This window comes from Pelodiscus sinensis, chromosome 15 (assembly GCF_049634645.1).
Source record: "Pelodiscus sinensis isolate JC-2024 chromosome 15, ASM4963464v1, whole genome shotgun sequence".
Taxonomy (NCBI): domain Eukaryota; kingdom Metazoa; phylum Chordata; order Testudines; family Trionychidae; genus Pelodiscus; species Pelodiscus sinensis.
In genome coordinates, this window is record NC_134725.1 from 2,728,182 (window position 1) to 2,756,180 (window position 27,999).

The 27,999-nt window shown below is 55.4% G+C and overlaps 2 protein-coding genes across 3 annotated transcripts; one reads left to right on the forward strand and one right to left on the reverse strand.

The window, feature by feature from the left end:
* The first annotated feature begins 140 nt into the window (after positions 1–140).
* On the forward strand, positions 141–17,006 carry LOC142818413 (uncharacterized). Its single transcript, XM_075897782.1, has 3 exons — positions 141–523; positions 5,007–13,381; positions 16,861–17,006. The coding sequence occupies exons 2-3, from the start codon at positions 8,824–8,826 to the stop codon at positions 17,004–17,006; spliced, it is 4,704 nt and encodes a 1,567-aa protein (XP_075753897.1). The 5' UTR covers positions 141–523; positions 5,007–8,823.
* Positions 17,007–18,203: 1,197 nt separating this feature from the next.
* Positions 18,204–23,418, reverse strand: LOC142818434 (uncharacterized). Of its 2 annotated transcripts, none has more exons than XM_075897837.1 (2): positions 21,921–23,418; positions 18,204–21,725 (listed from the first exon to the last, which is right to left on the reverse strand). In XM_075897837.1, exon 2 carries the CDS (start codon positions 20,642–20,644, stop codon positions 19,403–19,405), a length of 1,242 nt encoding a protein of 413 aa, XP_075753952.1. In that variant the 5' UTR covers positions 20,645–21,725; positions 21,921–23,418; the 3' UTR covers positions 18,204–19,402. Both variants share the same exon structure in this region, with proteins under 2 accessions (XP_075753952.1, XP_075753953.1).
* Between the last annotated feature and the right edge of the window lie 4,581 nt (positions 23,419–27,999).

Genomic DNA, 27,999 nt, shown 5'->3' on the forward strand with positions numbered 1-27,999 from the left:
CTTTCGCCATCTCCGTCTCAAGGAATACTTCGAACACGACACTGAACAGTGCACTGACACACAGATACCTTCCCACCAACAGCACAAGAAGAAGAACTCCACATGGACTCCTCCTGAGGGCCGAAATGGCAGTCTGTGTAGAGAATCAGCAAGCATAGTGCTTTGGCCGCATGACAGAGCGTCCCAAGGACGAAACCAAGCAAGAGTCCTGAGCCAACAATAACAACATCTGCCTGAGTCAATGACCTTCGAGAATGCTGTGTTTGGGACTGGGAAAAAGCAGTTTGGGAAAAAGCAGTTTGTAAACTTTTAAGAGTATAAAGGTAGTTGTGATCTTGCAATAAAATGATTTCGTGCTTGCACCGGCCGGAGTCCGTGCCTTCATACACCACAAATGGCGCCCGATACAGGGCTTGAACTGAATGAGTGATTCAAACCGGTGGTGTACCCGCGGCTGGACGGAGGATAAGTTGTTGAGAGGAGCTCCCGAAATTACTGACATCACCATTCGCAGGACGAACAGGTGAGCAGCCGCGGACAGAGTAACAGTATGGGGCAGTCTGCCACGAAAGAGCAAAAACTGCAGCTTGAGATCTTGCAGCGCATTGTGAAGGAACAGGGGTTTAAGGTTCCCCCTGTACAGCTGGTTCAGCTGTTGGTTTGGATACGAGACCATTGCCCGTGGTTCCAGGAAGGGGGCTCTTATGATTTGACCTTCTGGGAGAAGCTGGGCAAGGAATTGAGAACCTCTGAACATCTTGCATTATCCCTCCCAAAAGGGATCATAGTAACGTGGTGAACTGTTTATACAGCCATACGGGCATTGCATCCCGCCGAGCGGGTCCTGAAGGAAGCGTCGGCAACATTTGATCCCAGGCCATATCAGGACCCAGAGGATCCCTCGTCCCCTCCCCCAAAACCCCCCGGGGAGGATTGTGAGCCAGTGTACGCCACGGTCCCGGTCTCCCCAGAGCCTGATGACTTGTGCCTCGGCCCTGAGGACAGTGAATCTGAGGACGGCGGGCCCGAGGACCCCTTTGACACAGGGACAGCGGCGGTTGGGTCTGACTCGTACCCGTCGCTCGAGCCCGTCAAGGCCCTGGCGGCATCTGCACCGACGTCGGAGCAAATTTTACAGACCCAGAGGCTACAAGCTGTTTCTCGGTCCTTGATTGTAGCCCCTCCGCCTTTTGCCCCAGCATTAGCTCCCGCTTCTTCATACAGGTCTGCAAACCACACGGTCACTCCATATGGGCCCCCCTTGGCGGCACCCTCGCATAATGAACAGGCAGGGGTTTTATCTGAACGCCGACGTGAGGCTCTTCGGCGAGAAGATGTGCAGCTTCTACAGGCTTTTCCAATTGTATATGCGCCCCAACGGCCCGCCCGACATGAGGCTTTGCCATATGAACTTGTAAAAGAGTTGCGCAAATCTGTGAAGGATTATGGATTACAGTCTTCTTATACGATGAATTTGGTTGTGGCTATTTCGGAGTCATATGTTATGGCCCTGCATGATTGTCGCGAGCTATTACGCCTGCTACTTAGCCCGGCGCAGTATGCAGTTTGGGACACCGAGTATTGTGACGGTGTTACATTGCAAGTTATGGATAATATTACCAATGGGGTAAACGTTGGCATAGATGAACGCATAGGGCAGGGCCAATATGCTACTCCCCGTGCTCAGGCTCAGATGAATCGCTTGGTATTTACGCAAGCCACATCGCTGACCCTTCGAGCCTTACGACAGGTCCCTGATGCGGGCCAAAGGGACACATCTTTTGCTACGGTCCGCCAGGGCCCCCAGGAACCCTATGTGTAATTTTTGGATAGGCTCCAAACCGCCATACAACGATAAGTAGACTCAGAGGAGGCTCAGCACCTGTTGCTGTTTCAATTGGCTATTGAAAACGCTAATATAGACTGCAGGAAGGCTTTGGACCCCCTGCGTAACAAGGCGAAAACTCTTTCAGAATTGATAAATTTGTAAAACCTGCACCCTAAGGGTTAAATGTGTCTTCCAAGGAAACTAGTTATTGTTTTAAGAATCCAAACTCTGAAACTTCACTGTGTTTCTTTTCAAGGCTGAGTTGATAGCACTTCTGGCTTGCTTTCAGACCCAAGGTTGTGTGTGTCTGCAAACTGCCTGTCTGTTCTGGAAGGGGGGGGGGGGGCACTGTCCCCCATGAGTAAGCCTGTGACATTGCATGTGATTCTTTTCAGGAAAAGAAAACCTTTTTGCTTGCTGGAATAGTAATTAGCAAGCACCTTGTTCTGAGAGAGTTTCTGTGGCAGTAAAAAAAGCCTGGTCTGCAGTACAAGAGGGAAACTGAGGCATGCCACCTTTAACTTAATAATTAAACAATAAAGTAATTTATTCAAACCCTCTCAAGCTGGTGTTCAAAATAAAAGCATACCATTGGGTAACAGCAGGCTGATCAAAAAGTAGCAAAAATCTGTAAAGAAAAAGTGTTCTAAAATATAATGCACCACCCCAATGTGGGTAGAAATGTTTTCTTGTCTTTCAGATCATCAGAAAGCGCTGGTGCCAGCTGAAGAAAAACAACAACAACAAAAAACCATGGTTCTGTGTCATGACATAATAAGTTTGTGTTCTGTGTTCTGTCCAGATTTGTCTTGTGTGTCTTGTTTGTGATATATGTATTTCAAACGTTGTGTGTACAATATTGTTGTTTTAATGAAAGAATAATTTAAGTCCCTTGAATAATCTTAACTTTGTGCTTTACACAGACGGTTTTTTTGCTTTTATAATTCTAGTGGAGTTTTAATAGCAGGCTATGCAGTTTGTAGTGAAATCTGCTCCTCTACCTGCTGTTTTTCCCTTCTCTCCTACCATCGCCAGCTCCTTTGCCATCTCTTTCGGAACTGGCCCTCCTGCAAGACCAAGCCCCAGAATCGGGAAAGCAGGAGTGGAGACTGGCAGGGTGCACCTTGCACCCAGACCACTACTGGTGCAGCTCTGTTGGCCACATTGTTGCCCCAGTGGTCTTGCTACCTCACCTTGCCTCCGTGCTCCCTGGATTGTCGCACGTTGGCAAACATAAAACAAAATTGGTTTGCTCCCAAATTCTCCCGAGCAGTCAAAGATTACTGTTTGGCTTGCCCTGTCTGCCAAGCCCACAACGTGGGTAAACCTGTAAAGACAGTTCCGGCAACCAGACCTCTGCCTTTGGGACCATTTCTGAATTTACAAATGGACTTTATTCAATTGCCTAAATGTCAATTTTTTTGAATAATGTGCTGGTGATTGTTTGCTTGCTTTTGAGATGAGTAGAAGCTTATCCCTGCAGGAAAACTGATGCCATCACAGTGGCAAAGAAACTTCTAAATCATTACATCCCATCATGGGGAATACCCCTTGTGATCTCCAGTGAAAGGTACACACTTTACTGGACAAATTGTTCAAAAACTGGCAAAGCACTACTCTACCAGACAAGCACTGCACTGTGCGCGACACCTGGAGAGCGCAGAAGCAGTAAAAAGATGAAACAGGATTTTAGAGAACAAACTTGCTAAAATATGTGAGAACTCTGGCCTGTGTGCACTCTGGCTGCCCTCTGCGATGGGACCCCGGTCCTAGCAGTAAAGTCACGGACGTTAAACCTTTTCTCAGCACACACACACACACACTGCCCTGACCGTCAGCTGACACATGGGTAGAAGCACTCCCGATTGCCCTAATGAGCATGAGAGCCACTCCTAATCGGAAAACTGGACTCAGTCCACATGAAATTGCATGTGGCCGACCTATGAAATTGTTAAGCAACCCAAAATTAACCTGGCTGATGCCACACTTGTTAAAAGAAGCCTAGTCAAGTATTGTCAGGAACTTCTGAGGTGTGTACAGTCCTATCACTCACAGGTTAAGGACGCCTTCCAGGAGGACCCGACTGAGCCGCGCCATAAACTACAACCAGGAGACTGGGTTTGCGTGAAAGTTCACCAATGAAAGACTGCCCTGGAACCCAGGTGAAAGGGTCCCTACCATGTCCTTCTGACCACCCATACTGCTGTAAAGTGCAAGGGATTGCCCACTTGGATTCATGCCTCTCACTGCCAACTGGTTCCAGCGCCTACAGAGGTTGGCCCCAACAAGGATCACTGCAGACCTGGTACCGGAGACCCAGGTCCAGAAGTAGACAGGGATCAACGCAGGCTTGGTACCGGCAACCCAGGCCCAAAAGCAGACAAACCTGAGAGACCAAGGCCAAGGTACCAGCTGCAGCCCAGAAAAACCTGCCAGCGATAGGTGAAGCAAACTACGAAGTCCTGAAGAACAGCCAGCATGAGGCTAGACAAACAATTCATGTTGCGCTTATGCTTAATCTTGTTTTTAATATCTAGCAGTTATAACCTATATGGTTCAAATGTGTTATGATAAGCACGACTTTCACATGATTTTTTTCACCAGAATGCTAGATCATTAGCTCAGCAATTTTCCCTTACTAAACAGCAGGCGCAAGATATAGTTCGCGCCTGTCCGGATTGCCAGCGTCTATCCGCCATTCTGGTACCTAGCGGTGTTAACCCGCGAGGCCTACGGGCCAATGAACTTTGGCAGTCTGATGTGACCCATTTTTCCGAATTTGGCAGATTGCGCTATGTACATGTTACTGTTGATACCTTTTCCCACCTTATTGTTGCTACTGCCCACGCGGGAGAAAAGGCTCGTGATGTTGTTCGGCATTGGTTACATTGTTTTGCTGTTATGGGTGTTCCAGTTTCTGTTAAAACTGATAATGGTCCCGCTTACATCTCCCACAAAGTTCAGTCCTTTTTGCAGGATTGGGGTGTAAGCCACACCACAGGCATTCCACACTCCCCCACGGGCCAGGCGATTGTTGAACGCACGCACCGCTCTCTCAAGACCCTTCTTGATAAACAAAAAAGGGGGAGTCCAGTGGGAATGACCCCACAGGAGCGTTTGGACAAAGCTATGTATGTGTTAAACTTTTTAAATCTTTCTGATTTGTCTTTCATGGCAGCACAGCGCCACTTTGGGCAAGACTCTGCATGGCCGGAGCGGCCACAAGTTTACTACAGACACCTGGAATCCGGACAGTGGCAAGGTCCCGTACCATTAATCACGTGGGGACGCGGGTATGCCTGTGTTTCTCTTCCCTCAGGTCCCTATTGGCTTCCTGTGCGATTTGTTAAGCCAGCCAGGATTGGTACGCCATCGGCGCAAGAGATTCAACTCGAGAATGAAGGGACCGCTGCCGATCCGTAGCGACAAATCCATGACGGTCACCACTGCATTTTTGTGGTTCCTGTGGAGCGGTTTCTGTGTGCATACTGCGACAGCACATTTGTATTGGGCGCACATCATTGATCCCCCCGTATTCAGGCCTGTGACGTGGTGGGATCCCTCACCGCCCATCAGTAACAATGGTACCGACTGGGTGGGAGGGGTGTGGATACCCCCTACAGCGGAGCAAGAAACCGAGGTCATTAATGTTACCAATGTCACCTTTGTCACTGACCTCCCACCGCTTTGCTTTTCTACCCTTCATGACTCAAGTTTCATGCCCGTGCAGCCACAGTTGCACCTAGTGGCGCGGGAGCATGACGGAAGGGTTAACTATACCTTACTGAGCATTCCCGGGATGCACGGAAGCGGCAATGACTCTTGGGAGCCGTACGCCCCTGATTTGCCCCGCTGCATGATAAAGAGGATATCAGCGGACGCGGCACCAGTTTGGCAGGCATGTCATGGACGCAGCCCCCTGGTACTCCGGGGCGAATTCGGCACGGTTGTGGATTGGGGCCCGCACGGTATGCTGTGGGATAAAGTGGACAATCGCACTGTCCCCTTCGGCCGGTATAATCATAGCCTTTCATGGCATGGGGGAGGCTCTGCCGGTCCTGTGTTACAATTTATTACTAATGGGGATAAAGCCACAGCCTCCATGTTACATAAGGGGGTGTGGCGGATAGGGTTAGCATTTATGGGTTGTAGTTTAGGGAGTTTGATTTTAGAGAATTATACATCTAACTATATTAAGCAGCAAGATAATAGTGTTATGGTTTGTACTTCGCATCCATATGTTTTTGCCTTGGCACAAAATGCAAGTTTTAAGAGATGTAAATTTTCCCATTCTTGTTATTCTGTTATGTTGTCTGAGGTGCGATATAAGACCTGCATTTCCATGAGTGATAATGTAACCTTTGTGTTCCCTCTTCGACGACGCCCTGAGTTATGGATTCCTGTTAATCTCACACGAGACTGGGAAGGAGATAGTGGTTTTGGCCATCTTACAAGGTTGCTGAAGGAGGAGATTACTAACACTCGTAGACGTACGAAGCGATTTTTGGGGTGGCTGATTTTTGCTCTTGTGTCGGCAATTATTATTCTTGCTTCTGCCACTGCTGCTATTGCCTCTTTAACTCAGTCGGTTAAGACTGCAAAAATGGTAGGGGAAGCTCTAATAAACGTTACACGGGAGTTCCAAACGCAGGAGACCATTGATGAAGAGATATTGGCACGGCTTGAGGCCCTAGAAGCCGCAGTCATTTGGCTTGGTGATAGGCATGCAGCCTTAAAGACTAGGTTGTCTCTGCATTGTGATTGGGAGCACACTGCGGGAGGTCTCTGTGTGACATCCCTCCCCTGGAATTCATCAGTTCATGATTGGAACCTTGTTAAACACCATTTACAGGGTGCCTTTGATGTTTCTTTACGTTCTCATGTTAATTCTTTGCATGTTCAATTAAAGAACCAAATTCAGCAATTGCAAGAATTAACCACACAAAAGGCTTTTGCTACTTTGCAATCTGACTTATCTTGGCTTTATCCTACTACGTGGTTTTCTGGATTAAATTTGCGCATGTGGGTGTTTATTGGACTTGCTAGTGGGCTTCTTATTGTGCTTTTTATAATTCTTTCTTTACTTTTTTCTTGTATTCATTCTGCTCAGAAAGTTGAGGCTCGTGTAATGACAATGTTACTTATTAATGGTATTGCTTTGTATAAAAGAGGGGGAGATGTAGAGAATCAGCAAGCATAGTGCTTTGGCCGCGTGACAGGGCATCCCAAGGACGAAACCAAGCAAGAGTCCTGAGCCAACAATAACAACATCTGCCTGAGTCAATGACCTTCGAGAGTGCTGTGTTTGGGACTGGGAAAAAGCAGTTTGTAAACTTTTAAGAGTATAAAGGTAGTTGTGATCTTGCAATAAAATGATTTCGTGCTTGCACCGGCCGGAGTCCGTGCCTTCATACACCACAGTCTGGACCTCTACATAGAATGCTTCCACCGACGTGCACAGGCAGAAATTGTGGAAAAACAGCATCGCTTGCCTGGTAACCTCAGTCGTGCAGAACGCAATGCCATCCACAGCCTCCGGAACAACTCTGACATTATAATCAAAGAGGCTGATAAAGGAGGTGCTGTTGTCATCATGAACAGGCCTGACTACCTAAAGGAGGCTGCCAGACAACTCTCCAATACCAAATTCTACAGGCCTCTTTCCTCAGATCCCACCAAGGAATACACTAAGAAACTGCACCATCTGCTCAGGACACTCCCTACACAAGCACAGGAACAAATCGACACACCCTTAGAGCCCCGACCAGGGTTGTTCTATCTATTACCCAAGATCCACAAACCTGGAAATCCCGGACGCCCCATCATCTTGGGCATTGGCACTCTCACTGAAGGACTGTCTGTGTGACGGACCCAGCAGGGTCCGCACTAGGAGCGGGGGAGGCCCCCCCTCTCCGGCAGAAAGCGGCGGCCAGGGACGGCCAGAAGCCGCTCGGCGCGGCGCCGCCGGCTCCGCAGCGGCTAAAGGCGGGGGCAGGCGCGCACCAGAGGGGACGGGGGAAACCCCGGGGGCCCGGGAGGCGTCCGGCGCGGGCGCCCCGGTTCGCGCCCCGGGCGGAAGCCGCGGGCCCGCTTCGGCCGGAGCCGCACGGGGACCCGCTGGAGGGGGTGGGGTTGACGCCCCTGACGTCACCCGGCTGCGCCCATAACAGGGGCGCTGGGACGCCCAGGGAGGGGGAAGCGAGTGGGCAGCCACCCTGGCTTCCTGGCACCCCAAGCACCCGGCCTTCCGGGCGACTAAAGGAGACGACCCCGGCAACTGGAGGCTCGCCCTGGGACGAACCCGGCGTCTACGACGGGGTAAGTGACTTGACTCCGCACCGGCCCGGGGGGCCGGCGCAGCGGGAGTGGAAGGAGTCCGAGGCGGGGCCGTTCTGGCGCCCGTGGGCAGGCGAGTTTCGGGCGGCTGCCCCACCTGCCGTGAGGGGAGCGCTTTAAAGCACCCATCTCACTTAGGGCCTCGGGCTGGGACCCGGTGGTGAGGGCGGGCCCGGGTCCCCCACTCCCCCACGCCCCGACCTCAACGTAAGCCCCAAAGGCGGCGACGGTCGCGCACAACACCCCTCCCCTTCCCCGCAGAGAGGGGCAACAAGACAAGGGGGCAAAGACTAGAGGGACGGCTCAAGAACCCCGGTCGGGCCCCCGGCCGGGGGCCGCCCGGGAAGATACCGGTCCGGGTCCGCTGAGCCCCCTCGGCCCCATAAGGGGCGAGGGGTGATCGCACCCGGGGCCAGACTCGCCCGTGGACCCCGGAGGGCGGGGCAACTGGGCATTTGGAAGGCGGTGGGTTCGCGGAGCCCCACCCCACCCCGCTGGCTCAGCCCGGGGGATTTTGGGGGTGCGGGGCTCGCACCCTTAAAACCCGCCACACTGGTGGAGAATGTGGGTAGCGAAGTAATTCCCTCCCCATAGACGAACGTGAACAGGCCAACCGGCCGACAGAGCCCGCGTGGGGCGAAGAAGGAACGGGCGACCCGATGGAGCCCCGACCGTTTCTCGAATGGTTCAGCGAGAACCAGCAGCAGCAACGCCAGGCCCAGCAAGAGCAACAGGCCCAACTAGTCCAACAGCTGACCACGCAGTTCCAGGAACATCAGAGGCTGCTGATCCAGGAATTAGCAGCCCAACAGGAGCGGTGGCGGCAGACAGTGGAGAGGCGATGGGGAACCCCGGTCGGAGCACCGGGGACATCGGGCGAAGGACCCAACTTACCCCTGCACCTGACGAAGTTGGGACCTCAGGACGACCCAGAAGCATTTCTAACGACTTTTGAAAGGGTGGCGACGGCTGCCCAGTGGCCGCCGGACCAATGGGCGACACTGTTGGCCCCCTACTTAAGCGGACCCGCCCAACTCGCCTACCGCAGCCTGGCAGTAGTGGATGCCTTGAATTACCCGAAGGTCCGCGAGGCGATTCTAGACCAGGTGGGGCACTCCCCCGAGACTTGCAGGCAGAAGTTTCGGCAGGAGGTGTTTAGAGGGGGCGACCGGCCTCGGGCGGTAGCCCAGCGACTAAAAGAATGGGCCAACCGATGGCTAGAACCCGAGCACAAGACGGGCAGCCAGGTATCAGAAATGGTGGTGATGGAGCAGTTCATCCACATTTTACCGAGGGACGGGCAAAGGTGGGTCCGCCGGAACCAGCCTGCAACGCTGAACGAGGCCGTCACACTGATGGAAGCCCACCTCCTCGCGGAGAGGGAAGAGGGCGGCGCCGGAAGGGCCGCCCCGCCCGCCCCGAAGGTAGGGGGGTCCCGGCCCCAGGGGAAGCCTCCAGGGGGAGAACCCTCATCAGGGGGGCGCAGGGGACGCGACACCCCCCCCCGGTTGGCCCTGGTCTGGCCCCGGCCCACGCCCGAGAAAACAGACGCCGAGCGAAGACCCGAAGGGGGGCCACGGGAGGTCCGTCAAGGAGGAAGAGGGCCCTGCTTCCAGTGCGGGCAGGAGGGGCATTTTAAGCGGGAATGCCCCTTAATGGACTGCACCCTAAGCCAAGGGGCGGCAGCCGGGCCCCGGGAGGACGGGGGAACCAGAGGAGGTTCCTTGGTCCATCGAGTATGGCTCGAGGGCCGCCCCGTTCAGGCATTGGTGGATTCGGGCTCCACCGTCACCCTCGTGAGGGCCGACCTCGTCCCACCCGGGCACCCAGAAGGCGAACCCGTGTGGATGAGGTGCGTCCACGGGGACGTGAAGGCATACCCCACGGTCCAACTCCGCCTGACCGGAGGGGGACAGGACCGGGTATGGCCGATAGGGAAGGCCAAAACCTTGCCGTACCCCGTCCTCATCGGCCGTGACTGGCCCGGGTTCGAGCTGTTCCTAAAAGGACAGGACCCTCCCGCGGATGAAGGAGGCCGAGGGGGGGTGGCTGGCGACCCGACGCCGGCAGCAGCAGAGAACGAGAGAGCGATCTGCCTGGAGCTCGAGACGGCGCCGGATTTCCTGACCGAGCAACGGATGGACCCCACCCTCCAACATGCCTGGGACCAAGCGGGCACCCCGGACGAGCAAAGGCCGGGCGAAGAGAGGGCGCCGCAGGGACCGCAGTTCCAGGTATGGGGCGACCGCCTATACAGGGTCACGAGGGAGGCAGAAGGGGGGGTACGGAAACAACTCGTGGTCCCCACCCGCTTCCGTCGGGAAGTCCTGGAGTTGGGGCACGCCGTCCCCTGGGCAGGGCATCTCGGCCGGGAGAAAACCTTAGACCGGGTCCTGCAGCGGTTTTTCTGGCCCGGCGTTTTCAGGGCCGTGCGAGACTTTTGTGACTCCTGCCCGGAATGCCAGAGGACGGCGCCAGCCAGAGTACCAAAAGCCCCCCTTGTCCCCATGCCAATAGTGGCGGTGCCATTTGAACGGATTGCCATGGACCTGGTAGGGCCACTGGAACCCTCGGGGCGGGGGCACCGTTACATTATGGTAGTTGTCGATTATGCCACCCGGTACCCCGAGGCGATACCGTTAAGGAACACAAAAGCCCCGACGCTAGCGCGGGAGCTGCTCCGGATCTTCTCTAGGGTAGGGCTACCCCAGGCCATCCTTACGGACCAGGGCCCGAATGTAACCTCCAGGGTCATTAAGGAGTTGTGCAAAATGTTAAAGATCCAGCGGCTGCGAACCTCAGTCTACCACCCCCAAACCGACGGATTAGTTGAGCGGTTCAACAAAACGCTCAAGGAGATGCTGCGACGATTCGTGCTGGAGGATCCCCGGGGGTGGGATTTGATGTTACCTAGCCTTATGTTCGCAGTGCGAGAGGTCCCGCAAGCCTCCACGGGTTTCTCCCCCTTTGAGCTGCTGTACGGCCGCCGGTGCCGTGGGATTCTGGACCTCCTGAAGGAAGGATGGGAGAGCCAGGCTTCTACCGGACGAGGGACAGTGCAGTACATCACGCAGCTCCGGGAGAAGCTGAGCCGGCTGGGGGAGTACGCCCGACGGAACCTGGAAGACGCCCAACATCGCCAAGCCAGGTACTACGACGCTAACGCGCGACGTCGGGAGTTCCAACCAGGTGACCGGGTTATGCTACTCTTACCCACAAAAGAGTCGAAGCTCCTGGCGCAATGGCAAGGACCCTTCGAGGTTATCAAGAAAGTGGGGGAGGTCGATTACGAGATCAGACTGTCGGGCCGACGCCAGGGGACCCAACTCTTCCACGTTAATCTATTGAAGAAATGGGTACCCCGTGACACCCTGCTGATTGCACCCCCGTCCGAGGAGGAGGACCTAGGACCATGGGGAGGAACAGAGACGGGGCCCGTAGAGGCTAGCCTGAACCCCGACCTGACTCCCGCCCAGCAGGGGCAACTGCGGGGCCTCCTCCACCAGTACCAGGAGACACTCACATCGCGCCCGGGCCGAACCACGATGGGGGTCCATCAGATCGTCACAGAGGTAGGCCGAACCGTGCGGGAACCGCTGCGTCCCCTCCCCCGAAAAGCATGGGACACCGTGAGGCGGGAAATTCAGTTAATGCGGCAATGGGGGGTTATAGAGGAATCAGTGAGCGAGTGGCGCAGCCCCATTGTACTAGTCCCCAAGGCAGATGGCTCCACACGCTTCTGCATAGACTTCCGGAAGGTCAACGCTATATCCCGGTTCGACGCATACCCCATGCCGAGGGTGGACGAACTATTGGAACGGCTGGGACAAGCGGTCTACATATCAACATTGGACTTGTCTAAGGGGTATTGGCAAATACCGTTGGACCCCCAGGCTCAAGAGAAGACCGCCTTTTCGACTCCGTTCGGCTTGTTCCAGTTCCGGACTATGCTGTTCGGACTCCACGGGGCAGCGGCGACCTTTCAAAGAGTGATGGACCGGGTGTTGGCCCCCTACGCCGAGTTCACCGCCGCCTACATCGACGATATCGTCATCTATAGCCGGACATGGGAAGAGCACCTGGAACATCTACGAACGGTATTATCAGCCTTACAGAAGGCCGGCCTCACTGCCAACCCAAAAAAATGCCGCTTCGCGCAGCATGAGGTTTCTTACCTGGGGTACACGGTGGGGCGGGGGAGACTAAAACCTATTTTTAGCAAAGTGCAGGCATTGAGGGAATACCCCATCCCGGCGACCAAGAAACAGGTCCGCCAGTTCTTGAGACTCGCGGGGTATTACAGAAAGTTCGTACCTCAGTTCGCGTCGGTGGCGACCCCCCTAACTGAACTGATACGAAATTCAGAGCCCACCAAAGTACGTTGGAACCCGCAGGCGGAGCGGGCTTTTTATACGCTAAAAGAAAAACTAGCCGCCGCCCCCGTGTTAAGGCAGCCAAACTTTGATGAACCCTTCATCCTTTATACAGATGCCTCCGAGGTGGGACTTGGCGCCGTATTGACGCAGGAGGGACCAGATGGGGACCACCCCATCTTATACCTTAGCCGCAAGTTGCTGCCCCGGGAGCAAGCCTACGCAACTATTGAGAAGGAGGCATTGGCGGTAAAATGGGCGGTGGACTCCTTGCGATACTATTTGTGGGGGAATAAATTCAAATTGGTGACGGACCACGCTCCGCTGGTCTGGCTTAACTCAATGAAAGAGACCAATGCGCGTATTATGCGGTGGTACCTGCCCCTACAGCCCTATTGCTTCGAAATAGTGCACCGACCCGGGGCCACCCACCTTAACGCAGACTTCTTTTCCCAAATAGGAGGACCCCCCCCGGACGGCGACCTTTCCAAAGGGGGGAGGTGTGTGACGGACCCAGTAGGGTCCGCACTAGGAGCGGGGGAGGCCCCCCCTCTCCGGCAGAAAGCGGCGGCCAGGGACGGCCAGAAGCCGCTCGGCGCGGCGCCGCCGGCTCCGCAGCGGCTAAAGGCGGGGGCAGGCGCGCGCCAGAGGGGACGGGGGAAACCCCGGGGGCCCGGGAGGCGTCCGGCGCGGGTGCCCCGGTTCGCGCCCCGGGCGGAAGCCGCGGGCCCACTTCGGCCGGAGCCGCACGGGGACCCGCTGGAGGGGGCGGGGTTGACGCCCCTGATGTCACCCGGCTGCGCCCATAACAGGGGCGCTGGGACGCCCAGGGAGGGGGAAGCGAGTGGGCAGCCACCCTGGCTTCCCGGCACCCCAAGCACCCGGCCTTCCGGGCGACTAAAGGAGACGACCCCGGCAACTGGAGGCTCGCCCTGGGACGAACCCGGCGTCTACGACGGGGTAAGTGACTTGACTCTGCACCGGCCCGGGGGGCCGGCGCAGCGGGAGTGGAAGGAGTCCGAGGCGGGGCCGTTCTGGCGCCCGTGGGCAGGCGAGTTTCGGGCGGCTGCCCCGCCTGCCGTGAGGGGAGCGCTTTAAAGCACCCATCTCACTTAGGGCCTCGGGCTGGGACCCGGTGGTGAGGGCGGGCCCGGGTCCCCCACTCCCCCACGCCCCGACCTCAACGTAAGCCCCAAAGGCGGCGACGGTCGCGCACAACACCCCTCCCCTTCCCCGCAGAGAGGGGCAACAAGACAAGGGGGCAAAGAGTAGAGGGACGGCTCAAGAACCCCGGTCGGGCCCCCGGCCGGGGGCCGCCCGGGAAGATACCGGTCCAGGTCCGCTGAGCCCCCTCGGCCCCATAAGGGGCGAGGGGTGATCGCACCCGGGGCCAGACTCGCCCGTGGACCCCGGAGGGCGGGGCAACTGGGCATTTGGAAGGCGGTGGGTTCGCGGAGCCCCACCCCACCCCGCTGGCTCAGCCCGGGGGATTTTGGGGGTGCGGGGCTCGCACCCTTAAAACCCGCCACAGTCTGGCTATGTGGACTCTCTGCTCAGACCCTACGCCACCAGCACTCCCAGTTACCTTCGTGACACTACGGATTTCCTGAGAAAACTACAATGCATTGGTGATCTTCCAGAAAACACCATCCTAGCCACCATGGATGTAGAGGCTCTCTACACAAACATCCCACATGCAGATGGAGTACAAGCTGTCAGGAACAGTATTCCTGATGATGCCACAGCACAACTGGTGGCTGAACTCTGTGGATTTATCCTCACACACAACTATTTCAGATTTGGTGACAACATATACCTCCAGACCAGTGGCACTGCTATGGGCACCCGCATGGCCCCACAATACGCCAACATTTTTATGGCTGACCTGGAACAACGCTTCCTCAGCTCTTGTCCACTTACACCCCTTCTCTACCTACGCTACATCGATGACATCTTCATCATCTGGACCCATGGGAAGGAGACTCTGGAAGAATTTCACCATGATTTCAACAGCTTCCACCCCACCATCAACCTCAGCATGGACCAATCTACACGGGAGGTCCATTTCCTGGACACCACGATACAAATAAGTGACGGTCATATCAATACTACCCTATACCGAAAACCTACCGACCGCTATACTTACCTGCATGCCTCCAGTTTCCATCCCGGACACACCACACGATCCATTGTTTACAGCCAAGCACTGAGGTACAACCGCATATGCTCCAACCACTCAGACAGAGACCTACACCTACAAGATCTTCAGCAAGCATTCTGTAAACTGCGATACCCACACGAGGAAGTGAGGAGACAGATCGACAGAGCCAGACGTGTACCCAGAATCCTCCTGCTACGGGACAAGCCCAAGAAAGAAACCAACAGAACACCACTGGCCATCACCTACAGTCCCCAGCTAAAACCTCTCCAACGCATCATTAGTGATCTTCAACCCATCCTGGACAATGATCCCTCGCTTTCACAGGCCTTGGGAGGTAGGCTGGTCCTTGCCCACAGACAACCCGCCAACCTGAAGCATATTCTCACCGGCAACTACACACCGTACCATAATAACTCGAACTCAGGAACCAATCCTTGCAACAAACCTCGGTGCCAACTCTGCCCACATATATACACCAGCAACACCATCACAGGACCTAACCAGATCAGCCATACTGTCACTGGTACGTTCTCCTGCACATCCACCAACGTAATATACGTCATCATGTGCCAACAATGCCCCACTGCTATATACATCGGCCAAACTGGACAGTCCCTACGTAAAAGAATCAATGGACACAAATCTGATATTAGGAATGGCAACATACAAAAACCTGTAGGGGAACACTTCAATCTCCCTGGACACACAATTGCAGATCTAAAAGTAGCCATCCTGCAGCAAAAAAACTTCAGGACCAGACTTCAAAGAGAAACTGCTGAGCTACAGTTCATCTTTAAGTTTGACACAATCAACTCTGGATTAAACAAAGACTGGGAATGGCTCGCTAACTACAAAAGCAGCTTCTGCTCTCTTGGAATTCACACCTCCAGATCAGCTGCTAGAAGTGGGCCTCATCCTCCTTGATTGGATCCACCTCGTCATCTCCAGCCTGATCCTGGCCTGCATATTTATACCTGCCTCTGGAAATTTCCACTACATGCATCTGACGAAGTGGGTCTTTGCCCACGAAAGCTTATGCTCCTACACTTCAGTTAGTCTATAAGGTGCCACAGGACTCCTCGTCGCTTTTGCAGATTCAGACTAACACAGCTACCCCTCTGATACTCTTTCCAAAATATTACTTACCATAACTTCATTGATGATTTTGTAAAGAAAAAGTGTAGACGGAAAAAAAAAGTATTCAGATAACTTCCTCTGACAAAACTTATTCAATTAGAAAGCTAACTTGTATAGATGACGCATGAATGAAAAAATACATTTTATTTTTACACATTTTTCATGTTAGCTTAATGCAAATACAAGCTTTTATTTAGACTAAAAGTTAGCAAACTGTGCTCCGAGAACTCTATCCAGATGGACTGAGGAAAGGTTATTTTTTTTTATAAAGCGCTCTTATCCAAAGCACTTTCCAAATATTGTTTGTACCATGAGCTAGCCATTGGAAAGATCATTAAGTGGTCCACCGAGACCCTCAGCAATTTTCAAGTGGTCTGTTTTTGTAGTCTAACTTTTTTCCCCCCACAATCAAGGTACCTCGCTTAATAAGAAGTAAATAAAAATAACTTATAATATAGGAGGATGAAGAAAAAAGCATGAAAAATGGGACGGGCGGGAAGAGTGAATGTTCTTTTTCTTGGCTCATCCTCAGGGGGCCCCAAAAATGAAGCTGAGCACAGGGCCCACTAAACTCTAAATCCGCCACTGGGTCTGTCCATGGTAGTCAGAGGTTGCTCATCACCATTTTTTCCACCAGAAAATAGAGTTTCCCCAAGATATTGCTTACTCTTTATTCCTTTGTGACCCACAATCTTTAAATGTGCAGGAGACAGCAATCACCTTTGCTTTGATGAATAAGAAGGAGATATAGATTATTCAAGACCCCATCGATTGTGCTCCAAACCTCAACTAGAGCAGGTTGTTGGACAGCTGGCAAGTGACAGAGATCAGGCCAGGCAGGGTTTTTTTTTCCCCTCAGTGTATTCTGGGAGGATTTTTTTTAACCTTCTTCCTCTGAAACATCAGGGATGACCATGGCTGGAGATGGGACATTGGTGGAGTGGGCCAGGGCTCTGAGGTGGCATCAATGATAAACATTCGCTTTCTCAAGCATTTGGATGAATTATTGTTGCTCATATGCTCAGGGTCTAACTCAAGGGTGGGCAAACTTTTTGACTTGAGGGTCACATCAGGGTATGGAAATTGTGTGGAGGGCCACAAATGCTCTGTAATGAGCCTGGGACAGCAACATGACCACCCGCTGACCCGGAAGAGGAAGCGCCCTCTATGACCCCTTGGTGGGTGGGTCCAGCCACACCTAGTCCCACCCACAGGAGGCCAGGTCTGGGACTATTAGAGCCACGGGCTCAGTCAGAGCCAGGCAGCTGAGCTGAGCAGGCGCCTGGTCCTGGCTCCTGCAGTGAAGGCCTTGGCCGCGCTGCCCCTGGCCTGAGGACTGGGTTGGGCCGCCTGGACTCCTGCCAACGCCGGAGCCCTAGCCTGGACTGCGGAGACACCAGCTGCTGCCTGAACCCCCACCGGGACTCTCGCTGGGCAACAACGACTGGGCCAGCCCATCTGGAGCCCTGCCTGAACCGGAGCCCACGGACAGCCTTCCAGCACCGCTGTCACCCAAGGACCAACTGGAGCATCGCCAAAATTGGGTAGGCCCACAGGGGGGGTTGAAAAGTGGCCCAGGGATAGCTGACCTCAGGGCGGCTGAGGACATGGAGGTCAGGTGGGCAGTGTGTTGCAGCCTGGACCCCCACTGACCCTTGACCTTGTTGGCGTGTAGTGGCCTGGATCCCCACCAACCTAATGGTTGCAAGGCCACCACTGTCAGGGCCCCGGGCCAGGACGTGGTGGAGTATGAAGGTCCCGCGTCCCCCCTGCCACCCCTCCCTTTGGGTGGCAGGTTCCCCCTCTGTGGGGCAAAAACCCCTGCACTTGTTGGCTCTCCCAGAGTGAGGAGACCCGACCTCCCTGCCCAGTTGGGACCCAGCCAGAGCTTTAATCGCTGAACTGGTGATAGACACTTGTCGCCCTGACCCAGGGCTACACCTTAAATTAGGAACTGTTGACTATTTGTGTTACCCCCTTGTCTGTTTGTCCGCCCACCCTGACCCTGGGCTGGGCCTCTGTGACGGACCGGGCCGAGTCTGGGCACAGCTGAGGGTGTCCGCTCAGGGTGAATTGCTCAATTTCAGGGCTCCTTACAGTCCCCAGACTGGTGACTTCTCCAAACAGGCCACAAACCAGTCCCACAGAGCGCTTCAGCTGCCTGCCTGAAGCCTCCCGAGCAAAACCCCTCCGACACCCCAGCAATATCCGTGCCCCAGATGGCCCCGGGCCTCATACACAGGTGCGGGGTCCTAGCACCCAATCCCACCTACCCCGAACAAGTTCTGTCCGGTTCCAAGAAACCAGCCACAGATCCCTGGTCAATTTACCCTCTGGACCTTGCCCCCAAATCACGCTGGGCCAATCCTTTAGCATCTAAAGGTTTATTACTACAATAAAGAAAAGCATGAGAGTAAGGTTGTTAAAGGATAGTACATTACATGCACCGAATCTCCCAGTTCTCGATGCAGGCTCTAGCAGAGATGTTACAGCTGCTGGCTTAAAAGTCCTTGTTGCGCATCCTAGGATCAGGATGGGTCCACAGTTCTTTCCGGCTCTTCAATCCCTGCACTGCTGCCTCTGGGATGAAGTGCTGAGCTGAGTGCAAAAGATGGAGTCCACCACATGGCCTATTTATACATCCTTCCTGGTCTCTTCTTGGCTGCAGCAGGTCACCTGGCCAGCGGCCTATCCCGGTGTTCCCTGCTGGCAGCCCTCGGGTGTCAGCCCTCATTCTTTAGGTGTGTCCTTGGCCCATTGAGTGCCATTGTCCCACAGGGCCTCGCTAATTAGCATGTCCATAGGCTGGGCTCTGCCCAATGCTCAACCACATGCAGGGAAATATTCAGTATCCATACAAAGTACATGCTTATAATTTCACACACAGGCATTATACAATCACATGACTAGCGTACATAGGATTAGCAGACGGTAAGCTTCTATTCAACACCTCACATGGCCCCCTTTTATACCATTTTTGGGGCCGACACCCCCCCATGGGTGCAGCAGTGATCTGGCTGCTCCCCTCAAAATCCATTAACGTGACACCCCCAACGCAAAATTGATGCAGGAAGTGATGCCAGTAACATCACTGAGGGCATCACAGGCCTCCCCACACTTTGGCTCTGGGTCATCACATGTTCTAACCCAATGGCAGAAACAACAGTACAGAGCTCGATGAGAGTATGAGAACCCAGTGTGCCTAAAATAGGCTTAATTACGGCAAGGTCTGTCCTAGTGACAACCACGTCCTTGCACTGTCTCACCAACCCAAGGTAGAACTTGATAAGAACCACAGCTACTTGGATCTGCTTTTGCAATATGATCCCTAAGGGTACGTCTACACTACAGCGCTAATTCGAACTAACTTAGTTTGAATTAGTTAATTCGAACTAAGCTAATTCGAACTAACGCGTCTAGAACTAAAAACTAGTTCGAATTAGCGTTTTGCTAATTCGAACTAGCGCGTCCACACTGATTGGACGCAGGGGGGCATTTAAGGGCAGCTGAAACTGGTTCTGGCAGGGCATCAGGTCAGTAGTTGCTTTGTGTGGCTGCTGTCTGAGGCTATCTGAAGCTCGAGCTTAAAGGGACCCCCCTGGACAGCCGGTTCTCAGCTTTTCCTGCTTGCTTGCCAACCTCGCCGAGGGACAGCAAAGCGTTGGTCTCTGTGCCCGTCTGTGTCGGTGCTTCCCTTCGGGGGGGGCCGCCGCAGGTGGCAACATGGAGCCACGGCTCGCCCTGCACCTTCTGGTGCACTTTCTGGACTTGCTGCTGCAAGCCTGCCACCAATGGCTCGAGGCTGCCTGGCACCTTCTGGTGCACGTCAGCCCCCTGCCTCTCCGCCTGGCCGCCCTGGGGGCCATGGAGGAGCCGCGGCAGCGCCCCGGCACCGGCGTGCCCCGCCGCGTCTGGCGTCTGGACACCAGCACCGACTGGTGGGACCGCATCGTCCTGGAGTGCTGGGAGGACCGACAGTGGACCCAGAACTTTAGGATGAGGAGGGACACCTTCCTGGAGCTCTGCGAGTGGCTCACCCCTGCCCTGTGCAGAAGGGACACTCGCATGAGACCCACCATCCCCCTCCAGAAGCAGGTGGCCATCGCCCTCTGGAAGCTCTCCATGCCCGACAGCTACCGATCCGTCGGGAACCAGTTCGGCGTGGGGAGATCCACCGTCAGAGCGGTGCTCATGCAGGTATGGCACTCGTTGGCCATTGAGCCGGCGGGGAGGGGGGCTGCAAGGAGGGGATGGGCCGCCCCAGGGACAAAGGGGGGGCAGGAGGAGGCAAAAGCGCCCCGCACCGGAGGGGTCGGTCTGTCCCGGCCGTACTACACGCCGCCAGGGGGGTTGCTTCCGGGAGTGGGGCGCGGGGCACTGCCAGGGCACAAACGCTCCCAGCCACCCGGGCGCCCCACTGATTGGCGCTTTGCTGTGTCTCTCTCCGCAGGTGGTCAAGGCCATCAACCGGGTGCTGCTCCGCAGGGTGGTCCACCTCGCTGACCCAGACGCCGTCATCCAGGGGTTCGGCGCCCTCGGCTTCCCCAACTGCGGGGGGGCCATCGATGGGACGCACATCCCCATCTGTGCCCCGGAACACCAGGCATCCCAGTACGTCAACCGCAAGGGGTACTTCTCCATCCTCCTGCAGGCCGTGTGTGACCACCGGGGACAGTTCACGGACATTAATGTGGGCTGGTCCGGCAAAGCACACGACGCCCGGGTGTACCGCAACTCCTCCGTGTGCCAGCGGCTGCAGGACGGGACCTTCTTCCCCGACCGCCACATCACGGTCGGGGACGTGGACATGCCCGTGTGCCTGGTGGGGGATGCCGCCTACCCACTGCAGCCGTGGCTCATGAAGCCCTACACGGGGCACCTCAATCCCTCCCGCCAGGCCTGCAATGCCAGGCTGACCAGGGCCCGCATCGTGGTGGAGGGGGCCTTTGGGCGACTGAAAGCCGCTTTCGATGCCTCCTCACCCGTCTGGACCTGGGCGAGCACAACATCCCTCCCGTGGTGGCAGCATGTTGTGTGCTCCACAATTTGTGTGAGCGAAAGGGGGAGGCTTTCCTGCCAGCCTGGATGGCTGAGGCTGACTGCATGGCTGGACACTACGGTCAGCCCCGCACCGCCGCAATCCGGGAAGCCCAGCGGGGGGCCGTCCGGATCCGGGAAGCCCTGCGGGAGAGCTTCCAGGTGGAGGAGGAGGACTGACCTCTCCCTTGCATGCCCCACTGGGGCCTTCTTCCACCCTACCCCCCTTCCCCTTTCCCCTCCCTACCTACTGTAAAATAAAGACGCCTGTTTTTCAAACAAAAACGTATGTTTATTTCACATAACTGGGGTGGGGGAAGGGAGGAATGAGGGTGGGAGAGGGGAGGGGGAAACCTGGGACGAGGGAGCTGGAAGGGGAGGGAAGGGAGGAAGGGAAAGGAAAGCTCAGGGGTGGGAATCCGGCTGCCTCTCCCGTCTCGCCACACTGCGGGTTCGGGGGCGTCGGTGGGGAATGGTTGTGGAGGGGGTGGCAGGAGGGACGGGGGTGTGGAGGAAGCAGGAGCGGGAGCAGGAGGGGGAGCAGGGGGAGCAGGAGGAGCAGGGGGAGCAGGGGGAGGAGCAGGGGGAGCAGGAGCAGGAGGAATTGGGAAGCGGTCGAGCAGGCTCTGGAGGTGGCCTCGCAGGGCACGGCCCTGCTCCTCCAGGGCCTCCAAACTCCTCTGGCGCAGCCTCAGGTCCTCCTGGACCCAGTGGTCCTGGGTGCGGAGCTGGTGATCCAGGAACCGGAGGTGCCGCCTCTGGTAGTCCTCCTGGTTCCTGGCTCTCCTGCTTGCCCGGGCACGGGCAGCTTCTGCAGGCGGGGTGGTGCGCCCTGCAGTCCCAGGTGCTGCGGCTGTGGTGCAACAAGACCAGCGGTCAATTACCCCAGGGGCCCAGGTGTGTGAAACCCAGCTCCCCTCTGCAAGGCCAGGGCCCCTGCAGGATCCCCAGCTGCTGCTCCGTGGTGGGCAAGGCCCAGGCGCACGGTCCCAGGGCTCCCTCTCACCCCAGCCCCCCGTACACATAAGGGGAGCACGATGGTACTCACAGGTGGACGCCTCCCCGGCCTCGGACGACACAGGCGAGCGGCTCTGTGGGGTGCCTCGGGGGTCCCGGGTCCTGGGCAGGCTGCCGGCAGGCTCCTGGCTCTCAGAGCCCTCCTCCTCCTCCTCCGTCTCCAGGAGCGGTCCCTCTGCTCCGGGGTCTATCACGTCCCGGGGGGCAGGGACGGCATGAGCCCCCAGGAGGCGGTCCAGGGCGTGGAAGTGGGGGCAGGCCTCCGGGTCGGCCCCTGGCAGGCAGGCCCGGGAGTAGGACTGCCGCAGGTCTTTAATCTTGCAGCACACCTGCTCCCGGCTGCACTGGTGGCCCCTGGCGGCCAGGCTGTCAGCCATGCGGCTGTAGACGGCCGCGTTCCTGTGGCTAGTGCGGAGACCGTGGACATTGGAGGCTTCCCCCCAATCCTCGATGAGGTCCACGATCTCCGCACTTGACCAAGCGGGTGCCCGCCTCTTGCGTCCCCGGGCAGGCTCCTGGGAGCCGCCAGGCTGGTCCTGGGGAGCAGTAGAGGGCTGGGTGTCCTCGGATGGCTGGGTCATGGTGTGGCAGGCGCAGGGTCTGCTGGCTGGGTGCTGGCAGCCTTGCAACTGGCACAAACTGTGTAGCCAGCCCGTGGCCCTTTAAGGGCTCCGGGGCCGGGAGGGGGGCAATAGAGTTTCCCTGGTGTTGGCCAGAGTGGCCACCAGGGAAACCTGGGAAGGATTAGCCTCCCACTAGTTTGAATTAAGGGTATACACAGCCCTTAATTCGAACTAGCTAGTTCGAACTAGGCTTAATCCTCGTAAAATGAGGTTTACCTAGTTCGAACTAAGCGCTCCGTTAGTTCGAATTAAGTTCGAACTAACGGAGCGCTAGTGTAGCGCCTAGGAAAGTTAGTTCGAACTAATGTCCATTAGTTCGAACTAACTTTGTAGTGTAGACATACCCTAAGTGTGTCAGGTGATTTTGCCCCGAGCTGAAGAAAATAGTGCCTTTATCCAGGCCAGCTCTGGCAACTCTCTGAACAACAACTAACATTGTGTGAATGCAGGTATTCCAATCCCTAATAGTGTAGGCATTTTTGCTCTTTCCCTCAAAAACAAAATGGTGGCGTGCCTCAGTTTCCCTTTTCACACAGCACCTTCTGGCTGGAACCCTTTTTGTCCTGTAAGAAGTTCCAAGACCAGTTACAAGTGTTAACCACGAAATAGCAACATCACAATGTCCCCTTACATACCGTCTGTCGTTTGGTACATCTCCAGACAGATTACATGGTATTTCCATAAGCTCATGCACACTGTATACCGTTACAATTCTCTGCAACAATAATACATTGGTTACAGGAATTAACATCAGTAACAAGAACAATCCTATACCAGGTGTATACTGAAATTCTCCGTCAGGCCCCTTCTCTGGCCCCACACCATTGCAGTTTTGGCCCCTCAGGTTTAAACTGCAAATCTTCTTGGCCAAAGCAAGTCCTGCCCCTCCCCCTTGTCCTCTGGGCTCCAGGCCTGAAACCTCTGGCCAGACCAAGACAAAGGGCTGGCTGGGCGTGACTCCCTGGCTCACAATGGCCCTGGAATTCTCCCCCTTCCCCCACTCAGTGGGGTAACAGCAGTAAGCTGTAGACTCCCAAGTCTCTCCTCTGTCCACCTCCAACCTCTGTTTCCACATGGAACCAGATATCAACCTCCCTGATTGAGTATGAGTGTCCACCGTGTCCAGAGATGGGAGCGTAACTGCCATCTCCTGCATCCTAGGGAGAGTGACCACACAGCCGTTCTGCTCTGCATACTTAGCTACACAGTCCTTCTCCTGAATCTGAGACACTAACTTCCCACTCTCCTCATTCACCTGGGAATATTCCTGTACCATACACACTGACTTCCCAGCAAGCTGGTCACACATAGTCCCTTGTTCATCAGACTGCTCCAATTCTCTGGCTGTTCCTGCCTCATCTGGAACAACCCTCAGTCCCTCTGAGATCTCTCCATAACCATCCACACTGGGTTTCTGTGACAGGGCGCTCGCCCTGCACTGGCCCTTTAAGGCCAGACCCCCGGCCTGAACCAGGGCCGGGGAATTTAGCCCAGCTGAGGCTGTACTAGCCCATTAGGGCCCAGCTGGGCGCTATAATAGAGAAGGGGCTGCTGCTGTGGGGGGAAGCAGTGAGAACCTGGCTGCTGAGGGAGGAGGAGGAGGCGGCGGCGGCGGCGGCGGCGGCGGCGGCGGCTCCGGCTCCGGCTCCGGCTCCCTGGAGCTAGGGCAGAGCTGGGGAGGCCAGGCAGGGCTAGGGGAGCTCTGGCCCGCAAATACTCGGACTGCAGGGCTTGAAAGAAGGCCCGCTGGAGGAACATTGACCCCCAGAAGGGGGGCTCAGAGACAGACTTGGGCACTGCCGGAGGGCAGTGTGGCAAAGGGGACGCCGCAGCCAGGAGTAAAGAGGGGAGGCACCACCCCAGAGAAGACACCCTACCTGCCAAGGGAGCCAATTCTGGAAGACAGACGGCAGGGGGATACGGTGGTGAGTGCGAACCCCCTCACAGTTTCCCTAAAGCCAAGTCAGTGGAGTCACTGCTAACAGACAAATTCTGTCTGTCAGGCACCGAAACAAGTGCCTCACACAAGAAGCTGCTGCCTTTTACAGGCAGAGCTTTCTCCTGAATCCCTTCTTCAAGCCAGGCATTGGCACCTCTCTCAGCTACAGCAAATTGCTTGCTACAAGCACTGCCAGGACTCTCCTCCCTATGAGCTTCCTCAAACAACAGTTCAGAGCCAGAGAAGGGTGCAGCAGCATTGCCCTGCTGAGCCCCAACCAACTCCTCCTGCAATTCCCTTACTCCCAGAGTCATCTCTGGCCCCTCCGGTGGATTCACAGACAATCCCCTCTCAGGCACACAGACAGACTCACAAGATACAAGGTCAGAGGCACCTTGGGTATGTCTACACTACCCTCCTAGTTCGAACTAGCGGGGTAATGTAGGCATACCGCACTTGCAAATGAAGCCCAGGATTTGACACGAGGTGTACCGGTAGTTCGGAATAGGAAGCCTAGTCCGAACTACCTAGTTCGAGCCCCATGTAGCCGCGTGGCACGGGGTTCGAACCAGCGGGGTTTTAAAAATGGCGGCTCCCCGCTTATGCAAATGAAGCCCGGGAAATTCAAATCCCGGGCTTCATTTGCAAGTGCGGTATGCCTACATTACCCTCCTAGTTCGAACTAGCGGGGTAGTGTAGACATACCCCTTCTCTCCCTTTGCAGCTCTCTAGATGGCCATCTTCTCTGCATGCTCTGCCATTTCCTTAAGCTGACGTCTGGCCCTCTCTGCCCATCTCTCAGCATACTCTGCTTTTCTCTTTTCAAGTTCCCGATCCAGCTCCTGCTTTCTCCGAGCAATTTCTTCATCTGCCTTCTTTCAGCAGCTTCCTTGGCTCGCTTCTGCTCCCTTTCAGCCACATCTCTGGCTAGTAACAGCACTACCAGATCTAGTTTAGAGGCCCTCTTCCTAAAGGCAATGCCTCTCCCCGATCACAAATCCTTCAGAGCCTCTCTACTTAGGCTCTCATACTGGTGCTGAGTCATTTCAGCTGCCCTTTACCCAACTGCACTCTCAGTACCACAAATCAAATTTAGACAGCGTGGGGTCCTGACCCAAAGCTCAATTGACCAAGATCTGTGGATCCTGCCAACTACGCCACTGTGACGGACTGGGCCGAGTCTGGGCACAGCTGAGGGTCTCTGCTTAGGGTGAATTGCTCAAATCTGGGGCTCCTTACAGTCCCCAGACTGGTGACCTCTCCAAACAGGCCACAAACCAGTCCCACAGAGCGCTTCAGCTGCCTGCCTGAAGCCTCACGAGCAAAACCCCTCCGACACCCCAGCAATATCCGTGCCCCAGATGGCCCCGGGTCTATACACAGGTGGGGGGTCCTAGCACCCAATCCCACCTACCCCGAACAAGTTCTGTCCGGTTCCAAGAAACCAGCCATACAAAGTACATGCTTATAATTTCACACACAGACATTATACAATCACATGACTAGCGTACATAGGATTAGCAGTCGGTAAGCTTCTATTCAACACCTCACATGGCCCCCTTTTATACCATTTTTGGGGCCAACACAGTGATCTGGCTGCTCCCCTCAAAATCCATTAACATGACAGCCTCACAAACTGTTGCTCAGCCAACGACGAGGCCGAGGTGTGCCCCAGTGATTTGTGGGCACTCTAGGGAGTCAGCGGTGCTCCACCCGCTGATGGACCCTTTACATGCTCACAAAATTGAGATCAGGGTGCTAAAGGGGGCTCTGGACTGGAACCAAGGGTTTCAGAAGACAGGAGGGGGATTAGGACTAAAGGAGAGGGTTGGGCCACAGGGGGATGAGGTCTCTGGATGAGGTTTGGGCTCTGGGGTGGGTCTGGGGATGAGGGTTTGGAGTGCAGGAGGGGACTCCAAGCTGGGGTCAAGGGGTTTAGAGGGTGGGAGGGGGGTCAGGGCAGTTGGCCCTAGGAGGGCTTAGGGGTGCAGGCTCTGGGCAGCACTTACCTAAAGCAGTTCTCAGAAGCAGCAGCACATCCCCCCAGCTCCTATGCAGAGGTGCTGGGTGTGTGCTGCCCCATTCAAAGGTTCCGCCCCCACAGCTCTATTGGCCGCCTTTCCAGCCAATGAGAGTGGCAGGGCAATGCTAGGGGCAGGAAGGAATTTTCCAACAGGTCACATTAGGAGTGACCACGGAGGTATTCTGCCTTCCTCTGCAGCAGGTCAATCACTTGGCAGGATTATCTGAATATATCTCATTTAATCATTTCCCTGTGATGGTGTACCTTGGTCCTTTCTATTTTCTGTCTGTGGCGTGTAAGACTAGTATTCTATGGATGCTAACAGGGTCATCCTTACCCATACGCAGAATATGCAGATGTGTATGGCACCTGAAAATTTGGGGGCACCACTGGGTCTCAGTGTCCACCCACCCACCTCTTCTTGTTCTGTGACTCTGCTTCCTCCAGAGAGGATCTAGCTAACTTTCACATGTACAATGTTCTACTAAGAGGTCTTTCACTTTGTAAGAGCCAGTCAAGTGGTAATGAAGCCATTTCACAGGCATTTACTAACCCCAGGTAAACATTGTCACTTTGGGTATGTCTACACTGCAAAGTTAATTTGAAATAAGAGCCGTTATTTCTAATTAACTTCAATAGCATCTATACATGCAAACCGCTATTTCGAATTTAATTCGAAATAGCGGAGCGCTTATTTCGAATTTGGTAAACCTCATTCTACGAGGAGTAATGCCAAATTCGAAATAGCTATTTCGAATTAAGTGCTGTGTAGACACTTAATTCGAAATAGGGGGCCTGTCGAGGGGTACGCCCCTGGCGTGGGGTATCTGCCTCAGAGTCAGTACCTGCCGGGGCCGCTGTCAGGGTTGTGGGTGCGGCCCTGCCTCCCCGGGGTTGGCGGCTGCTGGCTCTGCCTCTGGGTTGGGCACGGGCAGCGACTCCAGTCTCAGCTGCTGCAGAAACACCAGCACAGCCTAGGCTACTCCTTCCCCCTGTGGCCTCCCTGGCTGCAGGGCTCTCTCTGATTTTATACCCAGGCTTTGCTGGGAGCATGCCCAGCAGGGCTGGAGGGGCGGGGCCTTTTCAGCCAGCTGGGTCTGGGCTACCCCCTGGCCTTCAGTGCGGGGCCTGTCCGCCCCGTCACACACCTTCCCCCTTAAATGGGTGGTTATGGTCTGATTTGACCTGGTTTCCTCCTCCCCTACCCGGGAAAATAAATCTGCATTCACGTGAGTCTTACCCGGGCGGTGAGCCACTTCAAAATCGTATGGCTGCAGCAATAAGTACCAACGCATTATCCGGGGGTTGGCGTCTTTCATGCTGTGCAGCTATCTCAAAGGAGCATGGTCAGTTACTAGTTGGAAGTGGCTACCTAATAGGTAGTAATGGAAGGCATCTACAGCCCATTTCACGGCCAGTGCCTCCTTCTTGATTGTGGAGTACTTCTGCTCCCTTGGGAAAAGTTTCCGGCTCATATAGAGCACCGGGTGCTCTTCCCCCTCTACTTCTTGGGCTAGTACGGCCC